Here is an 18805-nt window from a genome sequence, read left to right on the forward strand (position 1 = left end):
GGGCCTCGCCTGCTTAGCTTCCGCTGAGGGGGACTTTGGAGGCCAAGTCCAAGTAAACGCAGCCATCCAGCCTCCCGGAGACTCGGTCACCTGCTCTCCTGGGACCTGGGGCTCACACAGGGAAAGGGAGGACGTGGCCTCCCAGTGTGGACAGACCGGGGAGGGAGGTGGCACTGGCGTGGGCATTCTTTGGTGTAGAAAAAGAAGCTCTTGGCCGGGGATTTAGCTCAGTGGTTCCGCCACCTGCCTCACAAGCACAAGGATGTGAGTTCAAGCCCCGGTACCCAAAAAAAAAAAGGGACAGAAAAAGAAGCTCTTTGTGAAGGGATCTTGGGCAGTACTCAAGAGGACCTGTGTGTCCGAGCTGTGCCTCCTCGAAGCACCTCTTGTTGTGTCCAGTGACAATAAAATCCCTGGCCCCAGCCCGGGCCCAGCCTGGGAATCCTGCTCCTGGGAAGAAGGACTCCCACATGAGGCCCGGCCTGGGCACTTCCAACACCTACGGGACCCCGGCTGGTCCAGGGCACGGGCCCTGGGAGGTCACTGTGGGAAGAGTCGGGGGGTGGGGGAGCTGCTGCTGAGCTGGCGTTAGAACCTGGGCCTGGGGAGTCCTGTGAGCACCTCGGCTGTCGGCGCCTCCTAAAAGTGACCCGCGTTGGGAACCGTGGTGACTGATCCTTGGGGTTTGGGCGTTCTCCTGGTGAGCAGGATTTGGTGACTGACCCCAGAAGGAGTCAGAGGACTCAGTGCCCCACTGCCGGGGTGTGTGGTCGAAGGTTGTGCTGCGGACTTGTCTCCGTGGGGTGCATCAGTCGTGCTTGGTGATGACTGGTTAAGGGTGCCTGTGAAGACTCCATCTCAGATGACTGAACCCCAGCTCCCAGTCAGCTGAGCAGCAGTAGAAGCTCCTTGGCTCATTGCAACGAAGTGGAGTAGTCTGGCTTTGGCACGGTGGAGCTAGAAGCCCCGAAGATGTCGCTCAGGACGGGCTGGCTCCGCCACGCTCTCAGCCCCGACCCCACACCCCTCCCATGACTCCAGCCTTAGGTGGGACTCGGGGTTCAGATCATCAAAGCACCCATGCTGGTCCCTGGAAAACCCTTGAGTGCCCTTGCTTGGGTCACAGACCTGTCCCTGGGCATCGCAGCATCCAGAGAAACAGCAGGCCCGGCACGAGAAGTTGGCTGGGTTTGTCCACCTCTGTGCTCAAGGCGGCTGGGCTGTGTGTACAAGCCCCGGGAGGCAGGGCGTTTTGTTCCACGTGTCCAGCCAGGGTTTTCGGAAAACCAGCCGGGATGGTGCTCCCTGGCAGACTGTTGGGGTTCCTGAGAATCCCCCAGAGGCTAAGGGAGGAGACATCCCAAGCAGGACCCTTGCAAAGTCCATTTCCCTCTGGCGCTTTGGGGACTCCATCAGGCATAGCCACTGAGCAACCAGGGAGGATGGCAGTGAGCTCCAGGCAACCCTCTCAGTGGCCCCATGTGTGACAGGGTCAGAGGACAGGATAAAGGTGGCCCACACAGCCTGCAGAGTATTTTCCTAGCCCAAGTATTCTGCCTAGTATTTTTCTGGCAGAGGAAGGGAAGGAAGGGTTTCATCCCAAGCCGAGTGCTGAGGAGCAGCTGGAGTGCCCCCTGCCACCATCCACTGCGCTGCCTTTCCTGGGCTGCCCCGGCTTCTGCCTTTGCTGGCTGTCTCCACAAAGGATGGCCAGAGGAACCCCCATGCACACCACACGGAGACGGCCCCAGCCCTCTTCGACCAGCTGCAGTACTCAGGGTCGTCTTAGTTCAAGAGAGAATGACAGGAAGACCCCCTCCGGCTGTGTCAGTGGGCAGTGGTCCTGCCAGCCTTCTGCCCAGGGGCCGACAGTGTAAGGCGTGGCCTCTTCCATTAATCCAAATGTCAAAACATCCAAGGTGCAGCCAGAAGTTGGGTGGCAGTTCCTCAGCGCCCAGGACCACCTCCCCCGGCCTGACCTTGGCCCCAAAGTGAGCTCTGATTCTGCTAGCCCTGAGGTATGCTTAGTGCCCATTCCGACCTTGTCAGTTCCTAGGCTTACGAGTGAGTGCAGGTGTGTGCTGCCCTGACAACCCCGGGGGTGGGGGAATGCCAGTGGGTGTCCAGAGAGTGCCCTAGGGGGCACTGTCCCCACGGATGGGGGCAGCACCTGCCTGTGCCCACAAGTCGCACAGGGACTTCAGCGCTTTCAGGCCTCCGTTCTTCCTTGACCAAGGAACCACTGCCTGCCAGTCACACCCCTCGCCCCCTTGCAGTGCTGGCTGAAAGCCCATGCAGGAGGGCGACGGTCCTTAGGGTGCAGCTTAAAGGAGAACAAATGTGCCCTGGAGGTGCAGCAGCTGCACAGCACAGAGCTGGGGTGCAGCCCTCCAGTTCCAAGCAAGGTTCCATAGTCTCTCTGCACAGGGTATGTGTCACCGTGGGCCTATTAGGGAAATAAACATGGCAGGAGGGGACACAGGCGTGAGCAGCCCAGGTGAGCAGTCTTGGGGCACACAGGGTGTGGAGCCAAAGCAGGAAAAACAGGAAGTTAGACCTGCAGTCGCTTCTGCCAATAATGGGTGTGTGTCCCCAGCTCTCCCCGACCCGTGGTTTGACTCGTGGACCCGGGGTGCCTCTCTCTGGCCCGTGTGGGCCAGGTCAGGAGACGTCCTCAGTCAGGGGGGTCATGGGCCAGGCTGGAGGAAGGGAGATGGGTCCAGGGAGCAGAGAGACAGACCTGGAGCTTTTCAGGAAGGGACTTTTACCCACTCTCTCTTACCATAGGCAGAGATGGATAATCTGTGGGCCATGCCAGGCAGCCAGAGAGGCCTTGGATAATGGGATTAGAGCCAGTGCCTCAGAGAAAATTAGACCGAACTCTACACAGGAGGAAAATGAGACATAGAAGGGCAAATTCCCAGTGCTCTGCAGGCCAGGCAGCTAGCATCCCACAGAGAGGTATGGCCGGTAGGGACAGGGCATTCAGGTCCAGCCCAACCGCTGTTAGCAATCCTAATCCTAACCCTAACCCTAACCCTAACCCTAGTTGAAGACCTAGGAGGCGACCTGGATTCTAAGGGAAAAGTCCTGAGGCTTCCCCAGCCGTGTGGTGCTGTTGGTTTTTTCTTTTTGCCAACTGGCCACTGGAAAGCCTCCTCCTAGGGGTGCTTGGGAGGACCCCCAATGCACCCCTCCTCAGACAGCCACTGGCGGGGGCCAGTGTCAGGGAGGAAGGGATGAGAAGGCCAGAGCCCGGGGAGAGGACCTGCCAGGTAGGGACTCAGCAGTGGGGTGGCGGGTCTTGGTGCCTGGGTGCTCAAGAACTTTGCTCAGTAAGTGCTTGTCTGAACGAACTGGCAAAGCAGTGAACACAGAGTCTTAATGGGCCTTCACCGTGTGGCCATGGCTGTCAGGGGTCAGCGAGGACGAAGTGTCCACTTCCTATGACTGAAGTGGCATCGCACTTCGCGGGCCACCAAGAGCAGCTGAGGGGCCTGAGCTGACCTGTGCCGGGCCGCCAGAGAGGGTCTGTAAGGCTGCTGCCTGGACGGCTTGCGAGCCGGACGGCCACACCAGGGGCGCTTACGGGTTGAGAGGTCCTACATGCTCTGCGCACGCCTGGCCTTCCACACATAGGAAGCACCGCTAGTTCTGCTTTCATTGGGCGTGTATGAGAATGAAGGGCCTGTGAGGGCCCGTCTTGGGGAACGGGTTGGGCTTTTCTGCCTGAGACAGGACAGGGCCGTGAGCCAGCATTTGCCAGGTGCCCACGCCGTCTGGCTCGGTCCCCGCCCTCGGCCGCTCCTGGTCCTCCACCACCCTGCGGCCACTTATGGCCTGCCTTCTTTTGTCCCTCTGCAGGCTGGTGGTTCGTGAGCACCTCTGAGGAGCAAGGCTGGGTTCCTGCCACCTACCTGGAGGCCCAGAATGGCACTCGGGATGACTCAGACATCCACACCTCCAGGACTGGGGAAGGTAAGGGCTGTTGCCAGGGGTGAGGGTGAGGTGGTGGAGCTGGTTGGGCTCAGCCCCTTCCGGGGGTTAGACAGTGCTACCACTCTCCCCCCGAAACCACCTGAACCTGCAAAGTGAGCTAGCTGGGCCCCCAACCCCTTCTGAGGCTGACCCACAAGGCCTGTTCTGCTGGCTCCAGCAGGAGCTGATACCAGGGGAAATTCTCGAGGTGTGGGCCTCAGGCTTTGGTGACTTGGGGCAGAGGGTGGGGGAGTCTTGGGACAGGCTCCTGGGCTCTCATCAAGGGCCTCACAGTGACTGTCTTTGCTCCCAGCACCCACCGGGCCTCCCACAGTAAGGACGACCCCCAGAGGCTGTGTGCACGCTACTCCGCTGTCTGTCCTGCTCCGAAGCCTGTGACCTGGGGACCCTCAGCCAGGTCTCAGGGATGAGAGCAGCCCAGGCCCACGCTGGCCTTGGCAGCCTGTCTGTGGACTCCGTGCCCAGCTGCATGCTCCTTAGGCCCTGCAAACCTCCTGGGGACTCCTCCCCTAGCAGCCAGTGGGGATGGTCTGGGGGCTTGTCTGAGAGGCCACTGGATGGAGGCCCACCACCAGGGCTCAGGCCACCTCCAGGCTGCTCCTACACCCCTCTCCTGCTGCCCAGGCCAAAATGAGCAGCTCACCAAGCTAGCTCCTCAGTGGTCCTGAGTGCGGGCTCTTGGCTGCGGCTGGGGCTGGGGCTGGGGCTGGGGCTGGGGCTGGGGCTGGGGCTGGGGCTGGGGCTGGGGCTGGGGCCCCACCCTTCCCCCTGGGCCAGCGCTTTATTTCATTCAGGCCCTGATCCAAGCTGGGCCTCTGCCGTGCACATCCCCTGTGACAGGCAGGTCTGGGGCCTGGCCTGCAACCCAGCCCTCTGCTCCCACCACACCCCTGCCGAGTTGGAGGCCCGTGGCCTGGAGCTGCCCTGCCCTAGTAGCCCTGCAACCCCGAGGTCTCACCTGCCTAGGTCCACGTTCAGAGCCCAGGTGCTAGGCCAGGGCTTTCCATGCCCTCTCCACCACCCTGGGAGGACACTGTTTTTGTCCCTGCATTTCCAGCTACAGGGCTGAGGCTTCAAAACAGGTAGTGCCTATCCTCACCAGCCCTGGGCCCCGGGGCCTCCCCACCTGCCGAGGCATCTGCTTGTCAGCAGGAAAGGTCACTTGGGGACCCACTCAAGGAGAATGTGTGGCTGCAGAGGCCACAGAGGAAGGACAGGGCAGGGGGCCAGTGGATCGTGGAGGCCGTGGTGGAGGCTGGGTGGTGGTAGGGTGTGGAGGACCTTGACCTCGATGGAGTATGAGTCAGGCAGAGCCAGTGTGGAGCTCAGTGTGCAGAGGTTGTGTACACGCGTGCATGCGGCCCTGGTGCCCCCCTCTGCTGCGTCTGAGGCCACACGTGGCCAGTGTGGATTCCAGCACCCCCAGGCCTCTCCTGGAGACCGCAGAGGGCTCCGGCTGGTTGCCCAGACCCACGGCTCTGGCCACTGCTCTGGCCACCACTCGCCACCTGTAGCCGCGTGGTCGGTGTGATTGGGAAGGCTCCTCGGCACCCTGGGCCTCTGTTTCCCCATTCGTAAGAGGGGCCAGAGCCAGCCACACAGGCCTTCCAGGAAGCTCAGGCGAGGTCGTCGCTGAATGGCTCACACTGAAGCAGGCATGCAGGGAGTGAGGCTGGGCACCGGGTGGTGGCCCCTGGGGCCAGCATCGTGCAGCTGTCTCCACACAAAGCCACGGTAGCCCTGACACCCAGCCCCACTGGGACACCTTGCATAGGACCCAGTTAGCGTCCCCAGGTCCTGCCAGCCCTTGTCTGGGCCCCACGAGGGCAGGAAGTGTTACCCACGACAGATGGGGTCGCAGGCCTTGCAGCGTCAGTTCACTGGCAGTGGGCTGGCCTGGACTCGCACCTCCTGCCCTGCTGTCTGGGCTGCCTGTGCAGAAGGGGCAGGTCACACAGCCACTGTCCTCTCAGGTGGAGCAGACACTTCCCAGATGGCTGGGTGGGGTTAGTCCAAGTGGGTCTGGGCAGTTTCACATTCATTCTACCACCAGCCTCTCCTAGAGGCCCCGGCAGCTGGGCAGCCTCCCCCTGCAGTGCCCAGAGGTGGCGTCGGCTGCCACCTCAGAGTTCAGTGTCCTTTCCCCCAAAGTCCTGTGGGATGGCAGGCATCTCGAGCTGGGGGCTAGGCACCGGGTACTTGGGGCCTGGCAAGCAGAGGACCTGGGCAGGGTCCGCCCAGGGACACGGTCAAAGCAAGGGGTCTTGGGCAGTGGGCAGCTGGCAGGCGCGGCCTCTGTTGTCTGGGACCCAAAGCAGGGGCGGGAAGGAGCACCGTGGGGCTGAGGCATCCGTCTGTGTTTCATTCAGCAGCCCTGTCTGTGGCCAGTGCCAGGCAAAGTCTCGGCCGTCCACAGATCGCAGGTCCCAGTGGGGACGGGGGAGGAAGCAAAGCTGTGGGCGGGCAGCTGCAAGGAAGCGGCCTGGGCTCTCCTGAGGTGCCTGGCCCTGGCCCGTGGCGGCAAAGTCACACTCAGTGAGTGAGTGAGGGAGTGGGGAGTGGGGCCTCAGGCGGCATCCCGGCGGCCTCCCCGGCCCTGCAGCCGCAGCCAGGCAGCCTTCTGTGGGGCTGGCATGAGGAGCACCTGTGGTCTCAGGTGCTGAAACCCTGAACCCTTCAGCCCACCCGTGCATGTGGGGCCTCAGGCTGAGGCTCGGGTTTCCCCACACGCCAGCCATCGGTGCCCATCCAGCCGCTGGGCCCCCGGCGCCCTGGGAGCGTGGCCGGCCCCTCCCCGCCTCCACCCTTCCTCCACCCCACATCTCATCCTCCTCTCCCTTCTCTCCGCTTCATGTCGGCCGCGTGCTCATCACCACCTCCCACACCAGTGTCCAAGAGACGCAAGGCCTATCAGCGGCGCCTGGATCGCCGGTGGACCCTGGGCGGAATGGTCAACAGGCAGCACAGCCGAGGTGACCGTGGCGCCTGCTGCTCCCCTGCCACTGCCGCCCACCTCCCACTAACACTCGCTGCTCTCCCCACGCGCTGCCTGGGCCTCCCAAGTCACCCAGATGCGCCGCCAGGCCTTCCTGATCCCACTGGGAGTGGGGAGGGGCCTTGCTTGGGAATCGGGGTGGCGCCAGGCGGCTCTAGCTTGCTCATGGTCTGGGGGTGGGGGCCACAGGCCCTAGGACCGCAGAAAGGAAGACGGCCTGGAGGTCAGGGAAGAGGGAGATCGGGGTCTCTAAGGTAGGCCACCTTTGCCCTGGACGCTGCAGACCAAAGGGACCTAGGCCCTGTCCCTGTGAGGCTCCCACTCTGTCCTGCCAGCTGCTCGGGAACCGAGTAGAAAGAAGGAGCCGCCCTGTCCTCCTTCAGCCAGCTGCACTCAAACTAGGAAGGGCAGTCCCGGCCAGACCTAACCTGGAAGCCAGACCCAGCCCGGCCCCGGAACACAGCCCCCACCAGCGCTGATAAGGGCAGTGGCCTTTGGGACTGGAGGAAGGGCTGAATGGAGGATTCCAGGGAGGCCATGGCCGCAGGCTGATGCTGGAGCAGAGACCTTGGCTGGCCCAGAGCCTTCCCGACACCCAGGAACTTGGCGGGTGAGGAGAGAAGGCTCCTGAACGCACTCAGAAACATCCACAGCACCCTGGCCCTGGGCGAGGGCGGCCAGTTTCTCCTGTCCTGTACTCCCTGGGGTGAGGACACAGTTGGAGGCAGCTTGTCATCCCCGAGAGGGGTGTTAGTGAGCCCTGGCCTCTGGAACCCAGAGGCCACCCCCAGCCCACCCTCAGCTGGTTTCCATGCATTTCGGTGCCTGAGGCAGCAGGAAGCCTGGACTCGTGGGTGGCCCCAGGCTCAGCGCTGGCCAGGAGGAACCCAGCTTGTCCTGCAGGGCAGAGGGCCAAGCTCTAGAAAGGGCAGCAGGCCCAATGTAAAGCAAAGGCCGCCCAGCTGGAAGGCCGGGCCGGGCTGGGGCGCAGCCATGGGCGAGGCTTGGTGGCCGAGGAGAGCAGAGTGGGCCGAGTCACACAGCAGGGATGAAGGTGTGTCCCCCGAGGTGCTGAGCGCACACATGATCCTGCCTCCTCAAGCACAGACGCAGCCAGTGATGTCCACACCCCGCATGGCCAGTGTGACTGCAGTGTCCCGTCCTATGCACACTGACCCACAGGTAGCCGTGCCCCGGGTGCAATGTCCACAGTCACAGGTTATGCACCTCTGCGGCCACACCCACAAGTACACACATACACCATCCCTGGTGCTGCACACATATAGGCAGTGTTTCCAGACACAGACCCCTGCACACACAGCTCGGCAGCGTCCGCCCTGAACACGCCCAAGCCCACAGCTCTGCCTCTCTCTGTTAAAATAAGAGCCCTGGACAGCGGTTTCCCGGCCTTGGCCCGAGGGGTGGGGTGAAGTCAGGCAGCCGATGGCACGAAGAGAGCTGGCAGAGGCACTGCAGACCTGCAGGAGGGGCAGGGGTCACCAGTGGCTTCCGGGGCCTCCGCTCCAGTCCTGCAGCCACCGGCCTCTGCAGTCAAAGGTCTCCCCCTGTCTGTCTCTGACTCAGGAGGCTGAGCTGTGGGCCGGGAGGGAGTGGAGAGACTGCTGACAGAGGGGAAAGCGTTTGGAAAGAGGAGGTGCTGTGGTTTGGAACCAGCCCAGGCTGTTTGCCCCACACCCCGCCCCCAGCCGCCTGGCTGGCCCTCAGCAGGCAGGCAGGGGTGCTCAGGCCCAGCGCTTCCCAGAAGCCCCGACAGGCCTGAGTTCACAGCTTGCTTCTCGACCTGGTTCCCCGAGACCCTGGCCACCTGGGTGACTCACCCCGGGCATTCTCTCGCCTGGACCCCCGAGCCCCTTGTCCTGTGGTCCCGGGGAGGGTGTCTCTGCTTGTCCCCCGGCTCACCTTGAGCTGAGAGGCCTGAGACCCACGTGGCCTGCCCACAGCCCAACCATCAGAGCTAACCAGAGCAGGAAACCGAGTGGCCAAGAGAATGGAAAGATATGGCCTGACCGCCCTGCCCTGCCAGGGCCCAGGACCCTGAATGCTGCTTCCCTGAGTCCCGCACAGTGAGTGGAGCAGGACAGGCCTCCGTGCCAGCCAGTGCCCTTACCAGCACCCCGGAAACTTGCGGAATGTGCTGGCCACAGCCCCAGGTCTGCCAGGGCCCTGGCTCTGTGCCCCCGGAGGTCAGAGCTCGCTGCAGTCCTGTGGCTGGTGGCCTCAGCCCCTCGCGTGCCCCCGAGAGCCCCTGTGGCCACGCCTGGCGGTGCCCACACAGCATGGCCCAGGCGCTGCTCCGGGTCGTGGTGCAGGGCCCTCTGATCATCCCCCGGGAGGGCTGTCATTTTCCTCCACAAAAGCGATCTTGCCTAGGAACACTGTAATGATGGCTTCCTACTTGAACCACAGGCTTTTAAAAATAGTCCCGCTGAACAAAGGCAAAATGTGGACCACAGGCCCTGGCTTCCCCGGCCTGGCACTGCCCCTCTGGGTGCCACGTGGGCCAGGCTTCGCCGAGCTCCACTAGAAAACGGAGCAGGACCAGGAGCAGGCAGGAGAGCAGAGGGCTGGCCTGGAGGAGTGTAGGACCCCCCAAGACCAGGTCAGAATCTGACTGGGCAGGCTTCTCTGCAGCTTGGCAGCTGTCCTGGGCAGGACTACGGTAGAATCCGAAGGCCCCAGGAGGAGCCCCCAGTCGGTGCCAAGAAGGCCTGTGGTGGGAGAGTGTGCTGAGGAGTGGGCCCCACGGTCCTCGCCTACCTTTTGCTTTGCCTCCATTGTAGATGGGGCCTATGGCCCATCACTTCCGTCCCGAGGCCTGGCAGGACAGCCGCCTCCACCCAAAGTGAGCTGCTAAACCTCCGCCCAGCCCAGGGCGGAAGACCGTGCCTTAGTGATCCAGGGAGAATGGACAGGTGGACCCGACGGCCACAGGCAGCTCCTGTGGGCTGCAGACAGGGCCCTGCCAAGGAGTGTGGGGTGCCTGTCACACTGGGAGCCGGGGCCGCCTCTGCTGTTTTGAGCTATCAAAGTGCTTTCCACTTTGCCCCTCAGCCCTACCTAGCCCTGCCTTCCTCTCCCCGATGCCATCAACAGCCTTTCTTCTCTCGCCGCCACTGTCTCTGCCTCCTAGGAGCACCCTCCCGAGGGCATTCCCAGGTTGCACCTCCTTCCTATCTCTTCTTTTTCTCCCAGAGGGATGGATGGGGACTGTGCTCCCCCAGGCCCTGAGCTGCCCTCTGGGCAGAGTCACCCAAGAGGCAGGGTCTCCTTGGCTGGCCGGAAGTGGGTCCACCTGCTGCGCTTCCCTAGGACAGGAGGAGGTCCCAGTAGACATGGCAGCCTGAGCAGAGGACCCAGGAGGAGCTGTAGGAAGCCAAGGAGATGCCCAGTACCCCAGCTTCCCACGCCTGCCCCCCATGCTCTTCTGAGGTGCCTCGGGAAAACCTCCAACAGGACCCTGAAGTCACAATGTAGTAAAAGTCTGTCTCAAAAAAAGGTCGGGGTACAGCTCAGGTGGAGAGCATTTACCTAGCATGCAGGAGGCCCTGGGTTCATTCCCCAGTATTTCAAAAACACCAAAAAGACACAGCACGAGAGTAGCACAGCCAGCACCACACGGGGCCCAGCGCCAGCTGGCAGCCATCCGAGCACCTGCAGCTCTAGAGCCGTGGGGCACACGTGGCCCTGCAGGCTCTGAGGGCCACCTGCCTGGGCCTGGGGCAGCCCCACACGACGGCCATGGGAACTCGACCTTCAGCATGCCTGCTGAGCTGGTGTTTCTGTGGACCCCCTTGGGGAAATGATGTGCTGTTATCAGGGGCAGGAGGCACCCCTGGAGCCATGGAGAAGCCAGACCAAGGAGGAATTTGAGGGGCTGAGGTAGGAGCGGAGCTGGGCAAGTACATGAAGGACGGGGCCCAGCACATTCAGCAGAGTGCGGGGGAGCCCCGAGGCTTTCGGGGGTGCCTGGCACCGGCCTCAGACTTCTGGCTCAGACTAACCCCACCTGGACGCCAGGCGCTGGCAGCCTGGCGGGGAGAGCTGACCTCATGCTGCCCAGAGTTTTGGCGTGGGGGGGCAGCAATGACCTCCGACCCCATGACCTCTCTGCCACCCTGAGACCTGGTCCTTTCCTGCCGTGGAGAAGCAGACCGACCTAGGGCTCCTTGGCACGCTGACCGAGGACAGGAAGCGGGCCCACACCCAGCCTCAAGTAATCTTGCTTTCTTGCCCCGGCCACCAGAGGAGAAGTACGTCACCGTGCAGCCCTACACCAGCCAAAGCAAGGACGAGGTCGGCTTTGAGAAGGGCGTCACCGTGGAGGTGGTCCGGAAGAACCTGGAGGGCTGGTGGTACATCAGGTGAGGGCCCCCGCAGCCGCCTCTGGTCCAAGGAGTTGCTGACAGCCGCTTGCCCATCGCTGCGCGGCTGAGAAGCTCCACCAGGGGGCGCTCACCTCACATCCACTTTCCGGGGACTGGGAAAACCGAGCCTGAGCTCAGCCCCCTCAGCGGTGCTGCAGTCCCTTCCTGGCATCTGCCAAAGTTCCGAACATCTAAATTGGGTTTCTTGCCTCCAGCCTCGGCTGCCTGGCCCGCTCCACAGTCAGGGCCTGAAGCGTTGGCGTCTGCAGACCTTGCTGAGGTCTTGGCACGGCCCAGCACTCAGTGTCCTGGATGGGGGCTCTAGAGCCCACATCCCTGGGGGATGTGGGCTGTTCCCCTGCTGAGCTGATGGTGAGGCCTGAGCCCAAGGCCAGCTCGGCACCAGAGGTCCCTCTCGCAGGGTCTGGTCGCACTTTTAGGGGGCCTTCCTGGCACCTTGGAGGTAACTGCACTTCACACCCCGTCGCTGGACTGAGACTCGCTCCCCAGCACACCTGCTTCCAGGAGTTGCTTTTGCTTCCCCTGGGATGCTCCACTGTGAGGACTCCCCTGGCCTGTCCTCGACTGCACCCCAGCTGAGGGAGACAGGCCTCCGTGGGTGGGCTCTGGGGACCCTGCCACAGCCCACACAACAGGCAGCACCACACCCACTGTGGGCAGCACGTGTGTTCTGAGTGGTCTCGCCGGAGGGCTAGGCTTGTGCTGTGGCACCTCCGTGACCAGAGTGACCCAGTATTGCGGGACAGTTTCTGAGCATGGCAGAGCGTGATGGTGCTGAAAGTCAGTCGGTGCTGAGGGCCAGGATGAGGGCCCTTGGCCAGGCGGAGGCTGGGCCCTGCTGCGACCTTGTAAGACACAGCTCCACGTTATCCCACCTGGTGCTCTCGCTCAGAGCTGAGATGTCCCTTTCTGTCCTGTCAGATGGGCTGTGTACCTGGGTGTGTGTTGCCCGGAGCCACTGCCCCTGGACTTCCATGTTCTCTAAGCAGTGGAAACTGGGCCAAACCAAAAGTGTAGCAGCCACAGCCGAGAGACAGGCCGGCAAGCGTCCCGGCAGGCTGCGGCCTCATTCATTCGCCTGGCGGTCATCCATAGGGCCAATTGCTATTCTGTTTTGTTTCGGTTTTTAGTTTTGTAAAATGACCAGCAAAAGCAGCCTGAGCGGCTCCAAGTCAGTTCTTGTCTCGAGGCTGCTCCTCTGGCCAGCAGGAGCTTGAGCAGAGGAAGCCCTGCTGACACAAGTCCACCCCGAGAAGCTGCCAGACACCCCTTAGCCATGCCACTTCGCAGCGTTCTGGGCTCTTCCTTGGTCTTCACTTCCTGTCTTCCTCCCCACCCCCCGCCCCTGGACACATGCAGGCACGCACATGCACACGCACGCACACAGGGGGCCTCCCTCTCCAGCCTGCTTCCCTCTGGAGTCTGGGCCGTGCTACAGGAGTCAAACCCAGGCACACAGCCACTCCTGGTGCCCGTGCTTCTCTGCCTGCAGCCAAGCTTTGTCCCTGTAACATGAAGGAACACCGAGGGCTGTAATAAGAGCACTCAAGGCTATAGGTGGGCCTCACCGTCACCCCCGCAGGCCCTGTCCCAGAGTCACACGTGTTCACGCAAACAGACACTGGTGAGGGCCAGAGCAGGTGTCTTCATCTTTTTCCAAGATTGAAGGACACTGGACTCTGGGCCAGGCTCTGCCACACCAGCTGTGGCCTCTGCTACTTGCTTTGCTTTTCCAAGCCGTGGGTGTCAGATTAGAGGAAGGTTAGACACCAGTTACTCCTGCTGCTATTCCTCCTCCTCCTCCTCTTCCACCTCTTCTCCTCTCCTCCTCCTCGTCCTCTTCCTCTTCCTCCTCTTTTTTTTTTGTACCGGGGATTGAACTCGGGTCCTTGCGCTTGGAAGGCAGGCGGTGGAACCACTGAGCTAAATCCCCGGGCCATCTCTTCTTCCTTTTCTTCTTCTTCTTCTTCTTCTTCTCCTCCTCCTCCTCCTCCTCCTCCTCCTCCTCCTCCTCCTCCTCCTCCTCCTCCTCCTCCTCCTCCTCCTCCTTCTCCTCCTCCTTCTCCTTCTTTTCCCCCTTGAAATCTCATGATCCTCCTGCCTCAGCCTCCCAAGTGCTGGGATTACAGGTGTGCACCACCATGCCCAGTTTTGGACACTAATCGTTGCTTCTATCCACCCCCGAAACCCTGTGCCTCTGTGTACCTGGTGCATTTGGGAGCGTTCACAAGCCCAGCTTCCATCCCTGTGTTCACTGTTTGCCTTCTGTCCCCAGGCAGTGAGCCTGGGCCGGACCACGTGTGCCTGTGGCACAGCTGTCAGGAGTCGCTTACCCGAGCTCCTGGCAAGCTCAGACATGGTGATGGGAATGTCAGCTTGCTTTCTGTTCTTGTACCTAACAAGCTCCCAAAGAGCTAGGCCACTTGGGGGAGGGGGGAGGTGTCAGGCATCTGGCCTGGAAGAGTCTTTCCAGAGACACGATGTGGCCCGGAGTGCAGATGGGGACATTGCAAGCCAGACGTGGGGGCACTGGCCAGCGATTGCTAGATAGGAAGTGAGCTCCCGGTGGGTTTGGGTAAAGCCCAATGTCATGGGGGCATAAAAGGGGGAGACACTTGTCTTAAGGAGTCATCAAATCCCCAAAATTAAACCATCCCTATCATTTGCCTTTTGCTTTTGTTAATGAGCTGTTGGTTTTGTTTCATTTTGTTTTGTTTTTGTTTTGCCGCATCCGTGGTTTTCATTTCACCCTGTCATGTGCTTTGATCTTGCCATTTGTGGTTTCTGCTTTTAAGTCCCACTTAGAGTAGCTTTCTCAACCCCCAAGATTAGATAAACATTCACGACTCATTTTTTGAGAATTTTACTCTGGGGCCAGGGATGTAGCTCAGTGGTTCTGCTGCCTGCCTCGCAAGCACAAGGTCCTGAGTTCGATCCCCGGTACCAAAAAAATTTTACTCTGGTGCAAGGCCAGGTCTCCCTTACTTGTTTTTCCTAACCAGATCATCAGCTGTCCTCAGATCACAAGTTGAAGTCGGTCCTTGACCTACCAGCTTGAAATGTTACCGTTAGCCTCGTCGAGGACTTACCCTGCCAGTGCAGTCCATCTCTCTCCCTGCAGCAGCACCAGCACCCTCGCCCGTGCATCAGCCTTTTTTATACACATCTTCCGAGTTGCTCTCCATGTGTCTCCCTCTGGACACATCTTAGCAGCTCCTCTACCTCTGATCTTGCCGAAAAGAAACAAATTGAGCTCCAGGGAAGAAACCTGTCTCAGCCCCATACCCTAGGACTTTGACCTGTGACACCTCTTTCCTCTCTGGCACTTCTCTTTCCTGTAGGGCAGTGGTGGCAGGCGTATAACATGCGTGGCACAGCCGATTGCTCGTTAGCATTGAGAACCCTAAAAGCTTTGCATCGCTGCCGCAGGCTGTGGGACCCTGAGCACCACCTTCACACCGTCTCATTTCTTCTCTCTAGAATTCCCCTCGGTTGGTTGCCAGGTCTCCCCAAAGCGTGACAGAAAAGGCTGGCTGGGCAGGGCCAGATGGAGCCCGGAGCCTGGGAGGAGAGAGTGAAGCCAAGCACCAGACCTCTAACGTTGGTGTGACCCCCTCCCCACAGGTACCTGGGCAAAGAGGGCTGGGCGCCCGCATCCTACCTGAAGAAGGCCAAGGACGACCTGCCAACCCGGAAGAAGAACCTCGCGGGCCCCGTGGAGATCATCGGGAACATCATGGAGATAAGCAACCTGTTGAACAAGAAGGACAAGGAGACTCTGCCCACTGAAGGCGAGGGCTCCGAGGCGCCCGCAAAGAAGGAGATCAGCCTGCCCATCCTCTGCAACGCCTCCAACGGCAGCGCCTCAGGTGTCCCAGAGAGGAGCATCTCCAGACTGGCCCAGGGCTCCCCGGCTGTGGCCAGGATTGCCCCACAGAGGGCCCAGATCAGTAAGCCTTTGCCAGCCTCTGGCTGCTCTTACAGGGGGGGCCTGGCTGTATGGGAAGCCAGGGAGTGTGGGACCCCACCACGTTTCCTTCTGGAAGGACATCTGGGTCTAGCCTCCCTTTCCCTCTCCCTGTCCACCAGTTTTCAGAGCCTGAGAGACTAGGAATTGGAGGCAGTTTCACAGCACCTTCCCCAAGGACTGCAGACCTGGGGTCTCTGGCACCTTCAACCTCTGGCCCCTTTGCTTGAGACCAAATCGTCCGTATTGAATTCCCGCTTTGGGTTGTGTCCTGCCATTCTTGCATTCTGGAAGAAAGTTCTTTTTTCAGCCTAGCCTTGAACTTGGTTAAGTTGGCTATCCTGCCTGAAACCTTTCAGGCTGCCAATTGGGAGATCTTCAACAGGCACCCTCTTGCTGGGGACTTAGGAGTGAGCAGGAAATAGACATACTCTCTGCTCCTACCTTTGACAGTCGGATTGAACAGTGCCCACAATGTCTGTACTTCACTGTGCACGTAACACGGGCTCCATGGATCCCCCGAAACACAGCCCGGGAAGCCATTAAGGTCTGTGCTTTCCCTGCCCACGGTGACTTGGGCATCGGGTCCACCTCTATGTGGTGGGTGCCCCTAGGGAAGGCAGGTGCAGGTCCCGTTGCTCATTGTAGGACTGGGATTTATGAACCTTGTCTCTTTTAGGCTCCCCGAACCTAAGGACAAGACCTCCACCTCGAAGAGAGTCGAGCCTGGTATGTGTAGTGAGTTCCTCTCCTTTCTTCCTGTGATGCCCTGCAGCAGCCCCAATCTGCTGTCTTGCCGCAGAGCAGTCAGCCCAGAGGCTTCTAGCTTTGTGGGGCTGGGGGCAGAAAGGGAAACTGCCAGAGCTGACCTTTCTGGGGGCCTCGGTGAACAGTTATAATCAGAAATGCACTGCTAGCCAAAGCAGAACGGCTCCCTCTCAGCCAGTGCACTGGCAGGCATAAACATTTGGACTGGCATTGCTAGCAGCCGGACACAGGGCCGCTGTCCGTGTGGCCTGGGAACCTTTCAGCATTGCCTTACTCAGGAATGCCTGATGATGGGGGAGAGGGTGAATCGGAAGGACTGGCCCACACCAAAGCCTAAAGAGAGCTAATGCTCTCGAGACCCCTGAGTCTGGTGGGCGGCATTTCCCGGTGACCAGGGTGTCAGGCAGGCGTGCAGTCAAAATCTGGGGCTCACAGGGGCAGCACGTGGGTGAAAGCTGAGTCCTGGGACCAAGGACTGACATCAGAGGCAGCAAGACCCAGGGGTGGGGTCAGAGCTCTGGGCCTGCGAGGCATGGATTCACATTGCACTTCTACTCCTAGGAGCAGAGAGACCTTGAAAGTCACTTACCCCACACGGGCCTCAGCTTCCTATCTGTAAGACAGAGACAGTGGTAGTTACCTCTGGGGCTGCCATAGAAATGAGATGCAGTAATACATGCACAGGACCGGCAGGCAGGTTTCCATTCGCTGGGGGACTCAACTGCTGGGCAGCACTGCGCGCTACACTGAACTCCCACCTGGGCTTAGCGGCAGGTCACGGGGGTCGGTGATACCTGGGCTGGGGAAGGTAGTGTCAGACCATGGCAGAGGTGGCGGTCGGCACACATAGGGCTTTGGAAGATCTGGCCCCTGGTTGAGATTCCAAACCTTCCTTGCCCTGGCCATCAGTCCCAGTGGAGTTTCTCTCTTTTCCACTTGCATTATACAGCTAAACAATGAATTCTCTTTCCCTCCCATCTCTCTTAGCCCCAGCTGATTATTTTCAGGCAGACTCAATTTGGGCAAAAAAAGGCTCCTCCTTCCACACTGACCTGGGTGCTGAGGCAGGCTGCTGTTTCCATGGTTGCCCTGTGAATCCCAGGCATGGCTGCAGAGCCAAGCCCCAGAGCAGGGACAGTTGGCTAGTTCCCACCCGGTGCTTCCAAACTGGCTTCCTCCAGCCCTCACTCACTCTGACCCAGGGCGGCTCAGCTCTGACTGCAGGCTTAGGATGTGCTGAGCCTTGAAGGCTGGGAAGAAGAGGAGGGTTTGGGGGAAGGTGACCTCAGCCTTCTGCTTGTTGGCCTCTTCTTAATGGCCCTGATACTGGTTTCGTTTCACAGATGAGGGAACTGAGGCCCAGAGAGGTCAGGGCCTGGGGCTACACAGCTGGTGAAAGGCTGGGACTGGAACCCAGTAGGGTCTTCTGGGTCTTCCTGCCTCTTCCTCCCTATTTTCTCTTTTCAGTTGCCTTTGTTTCCACCCCTTTTGCATGACACATATAAAGAGGGAGGCAGCGAGCCCATTTTGGCCAGCGTGGAGGCCTGCTGAAGCCACGACCCACCAGGACTAGTTGTTCGTTTGGTTCACGGTGGGGTGCCCAGGGCCTCGGTCCAGCATTTGGCACGTAGTGCATGCACCGCAAACAGTGATGAACCAAATGAATAAGGCTCACAGGTCAGGGGCTGAGACCAAACCCTGACCGTCTTTGAGTGCCATGCTTGGAATTTGCCTACATCCGAAAGGCACGGCATGGTGGTATGAGTCTGTCACCCCGCTATTTAGGAGGCTTAGGTGAGAGGGCTGCAAGTTCGAGCCCAGCCTGGGCAACTTAGAGAGACTCTGTCGCAGAACAAGAACCCGAAAGTGCTGGCGACATAGCTCAGCTGCAGAGCACCCTGGGTCCAGTGCCCAGCACCACAAAAAATAAAAGGCATCTAGGACCTTAGTGTGTACTGCCTGCCCACGGAGACGAGGTCTCCAGAATTCCGTTCAGGGCTTGCCCATCCATTTGGCACAGCCAAAAGCCTTCTCACCCGACCTCGCTGCCCCTCATGCTCCTGCCTCACCCCAAGTGATGGGGACCCGCTGGCCCTACCTCTCCCCCACACGACCCCCCTGCAAGATGGCCACTCTGTTAACCCACAAGTGCCCAGGCTCTGTTAGAACTTCTCTGCTTTTTAGTGTTCATTTGGGGGGCCAGGTACCGATCCTCGTGAGATAGGATGGAAGTGCACCTGTTAACACTGAGCATTCCCGTCACTCAGGCCAGCGCTCCCCAGGGCAGCCTCTTGGGGTGCACCCTGGGACTGGGGCATAGAGGCCTGCTGGGCCAGCTGCCACCTAGCTGGTGTAGGCAGCCACACGCACGCTGTGGGCTGCAGCCCTTGGCTTTGTCGCTGACCTCGCTCTCTCTCTGCCTTAGGGCTTCCAGCTGCCCAAGCCGCCAGAGCCCCCTTCTGTTGAGGTGGAGTACTACACCATCGCCGAGTTCCAGTCCTGTATCTCTGATGGGATCAGCTTCCGGGGTGGACAGAAGGCAGAGGTAAGCCTCGGGCTGAGGGCTGTTTGCCTCACGGTGGCCACGGGTGTGGCGCTCCCTGTTGAGATCTTGACAGCAAGGTTAGGGGTGGAGGGCGGACGAGATGGCACCAAAGCCAGCTGCACAGC

The 18805-nt window shown here is 60.5% G+C and overlaps 1 protein-coding gene across 7 annotated transcripts in view; it reads left to right on the top strand.

Moving 5' to 3' along the window:
• The window catches only part of Sh3pxd2a (SH3 and PX domains 2A), a 193779-nt gene that overhangs the window by 163566 nt on the left and 11408 nt on the right, over window positions 1–18805 (top strand). For 4 of the 7 annotated variants that reach the window (XM_021245687.2, XM_021245688.2, XM_021245692.2 and 1 more), the window contains 6 exons: window positions 3865–3978; window positions 6888–6971; window positions 11259–11376; window positions 15025–15350; window positions 16047–16096; window positions 18561–18680. In XM_021245687.2, the coding sequence (XP_021101346.2) occupies window positions 3865–3978; window positions 6888–6971; window positions 11259–11376; window positions 15025–15350; window positions 16047–16096; window positions 18561–18680 (812 nt within the window). The remainder of the gene's footprint in view (window positions 1–3864; window positions 3979–6887; window positions 6972–11258; window positions 11377–15024; window positions 15351–16046; window positions 16097–18560; window positions 18681–18805) is intronic. The other 3 variants (XM_021245689.2, XM_087185847.1, XM_087185846.1) reach the window with 1 other exon arrangement.

Source organism: Heterocephalus glaber, unplaced genomic scaffold, assembly GCF_053883595.1.
Source record: "Heterocephalus glaber isolate CG9 unplaced genomic scaffold, H.glaber_assembly_v1.0 deba00001498, whole genome shotgun sequence".
Classification (NCBI taxonomy): domain Eukaryota; kingdom Metazoa; phylum Chordata; class Mammalia; order Rodentia; family Bathyergidae; genus Heterocephalus; species Heterocephalus glaber.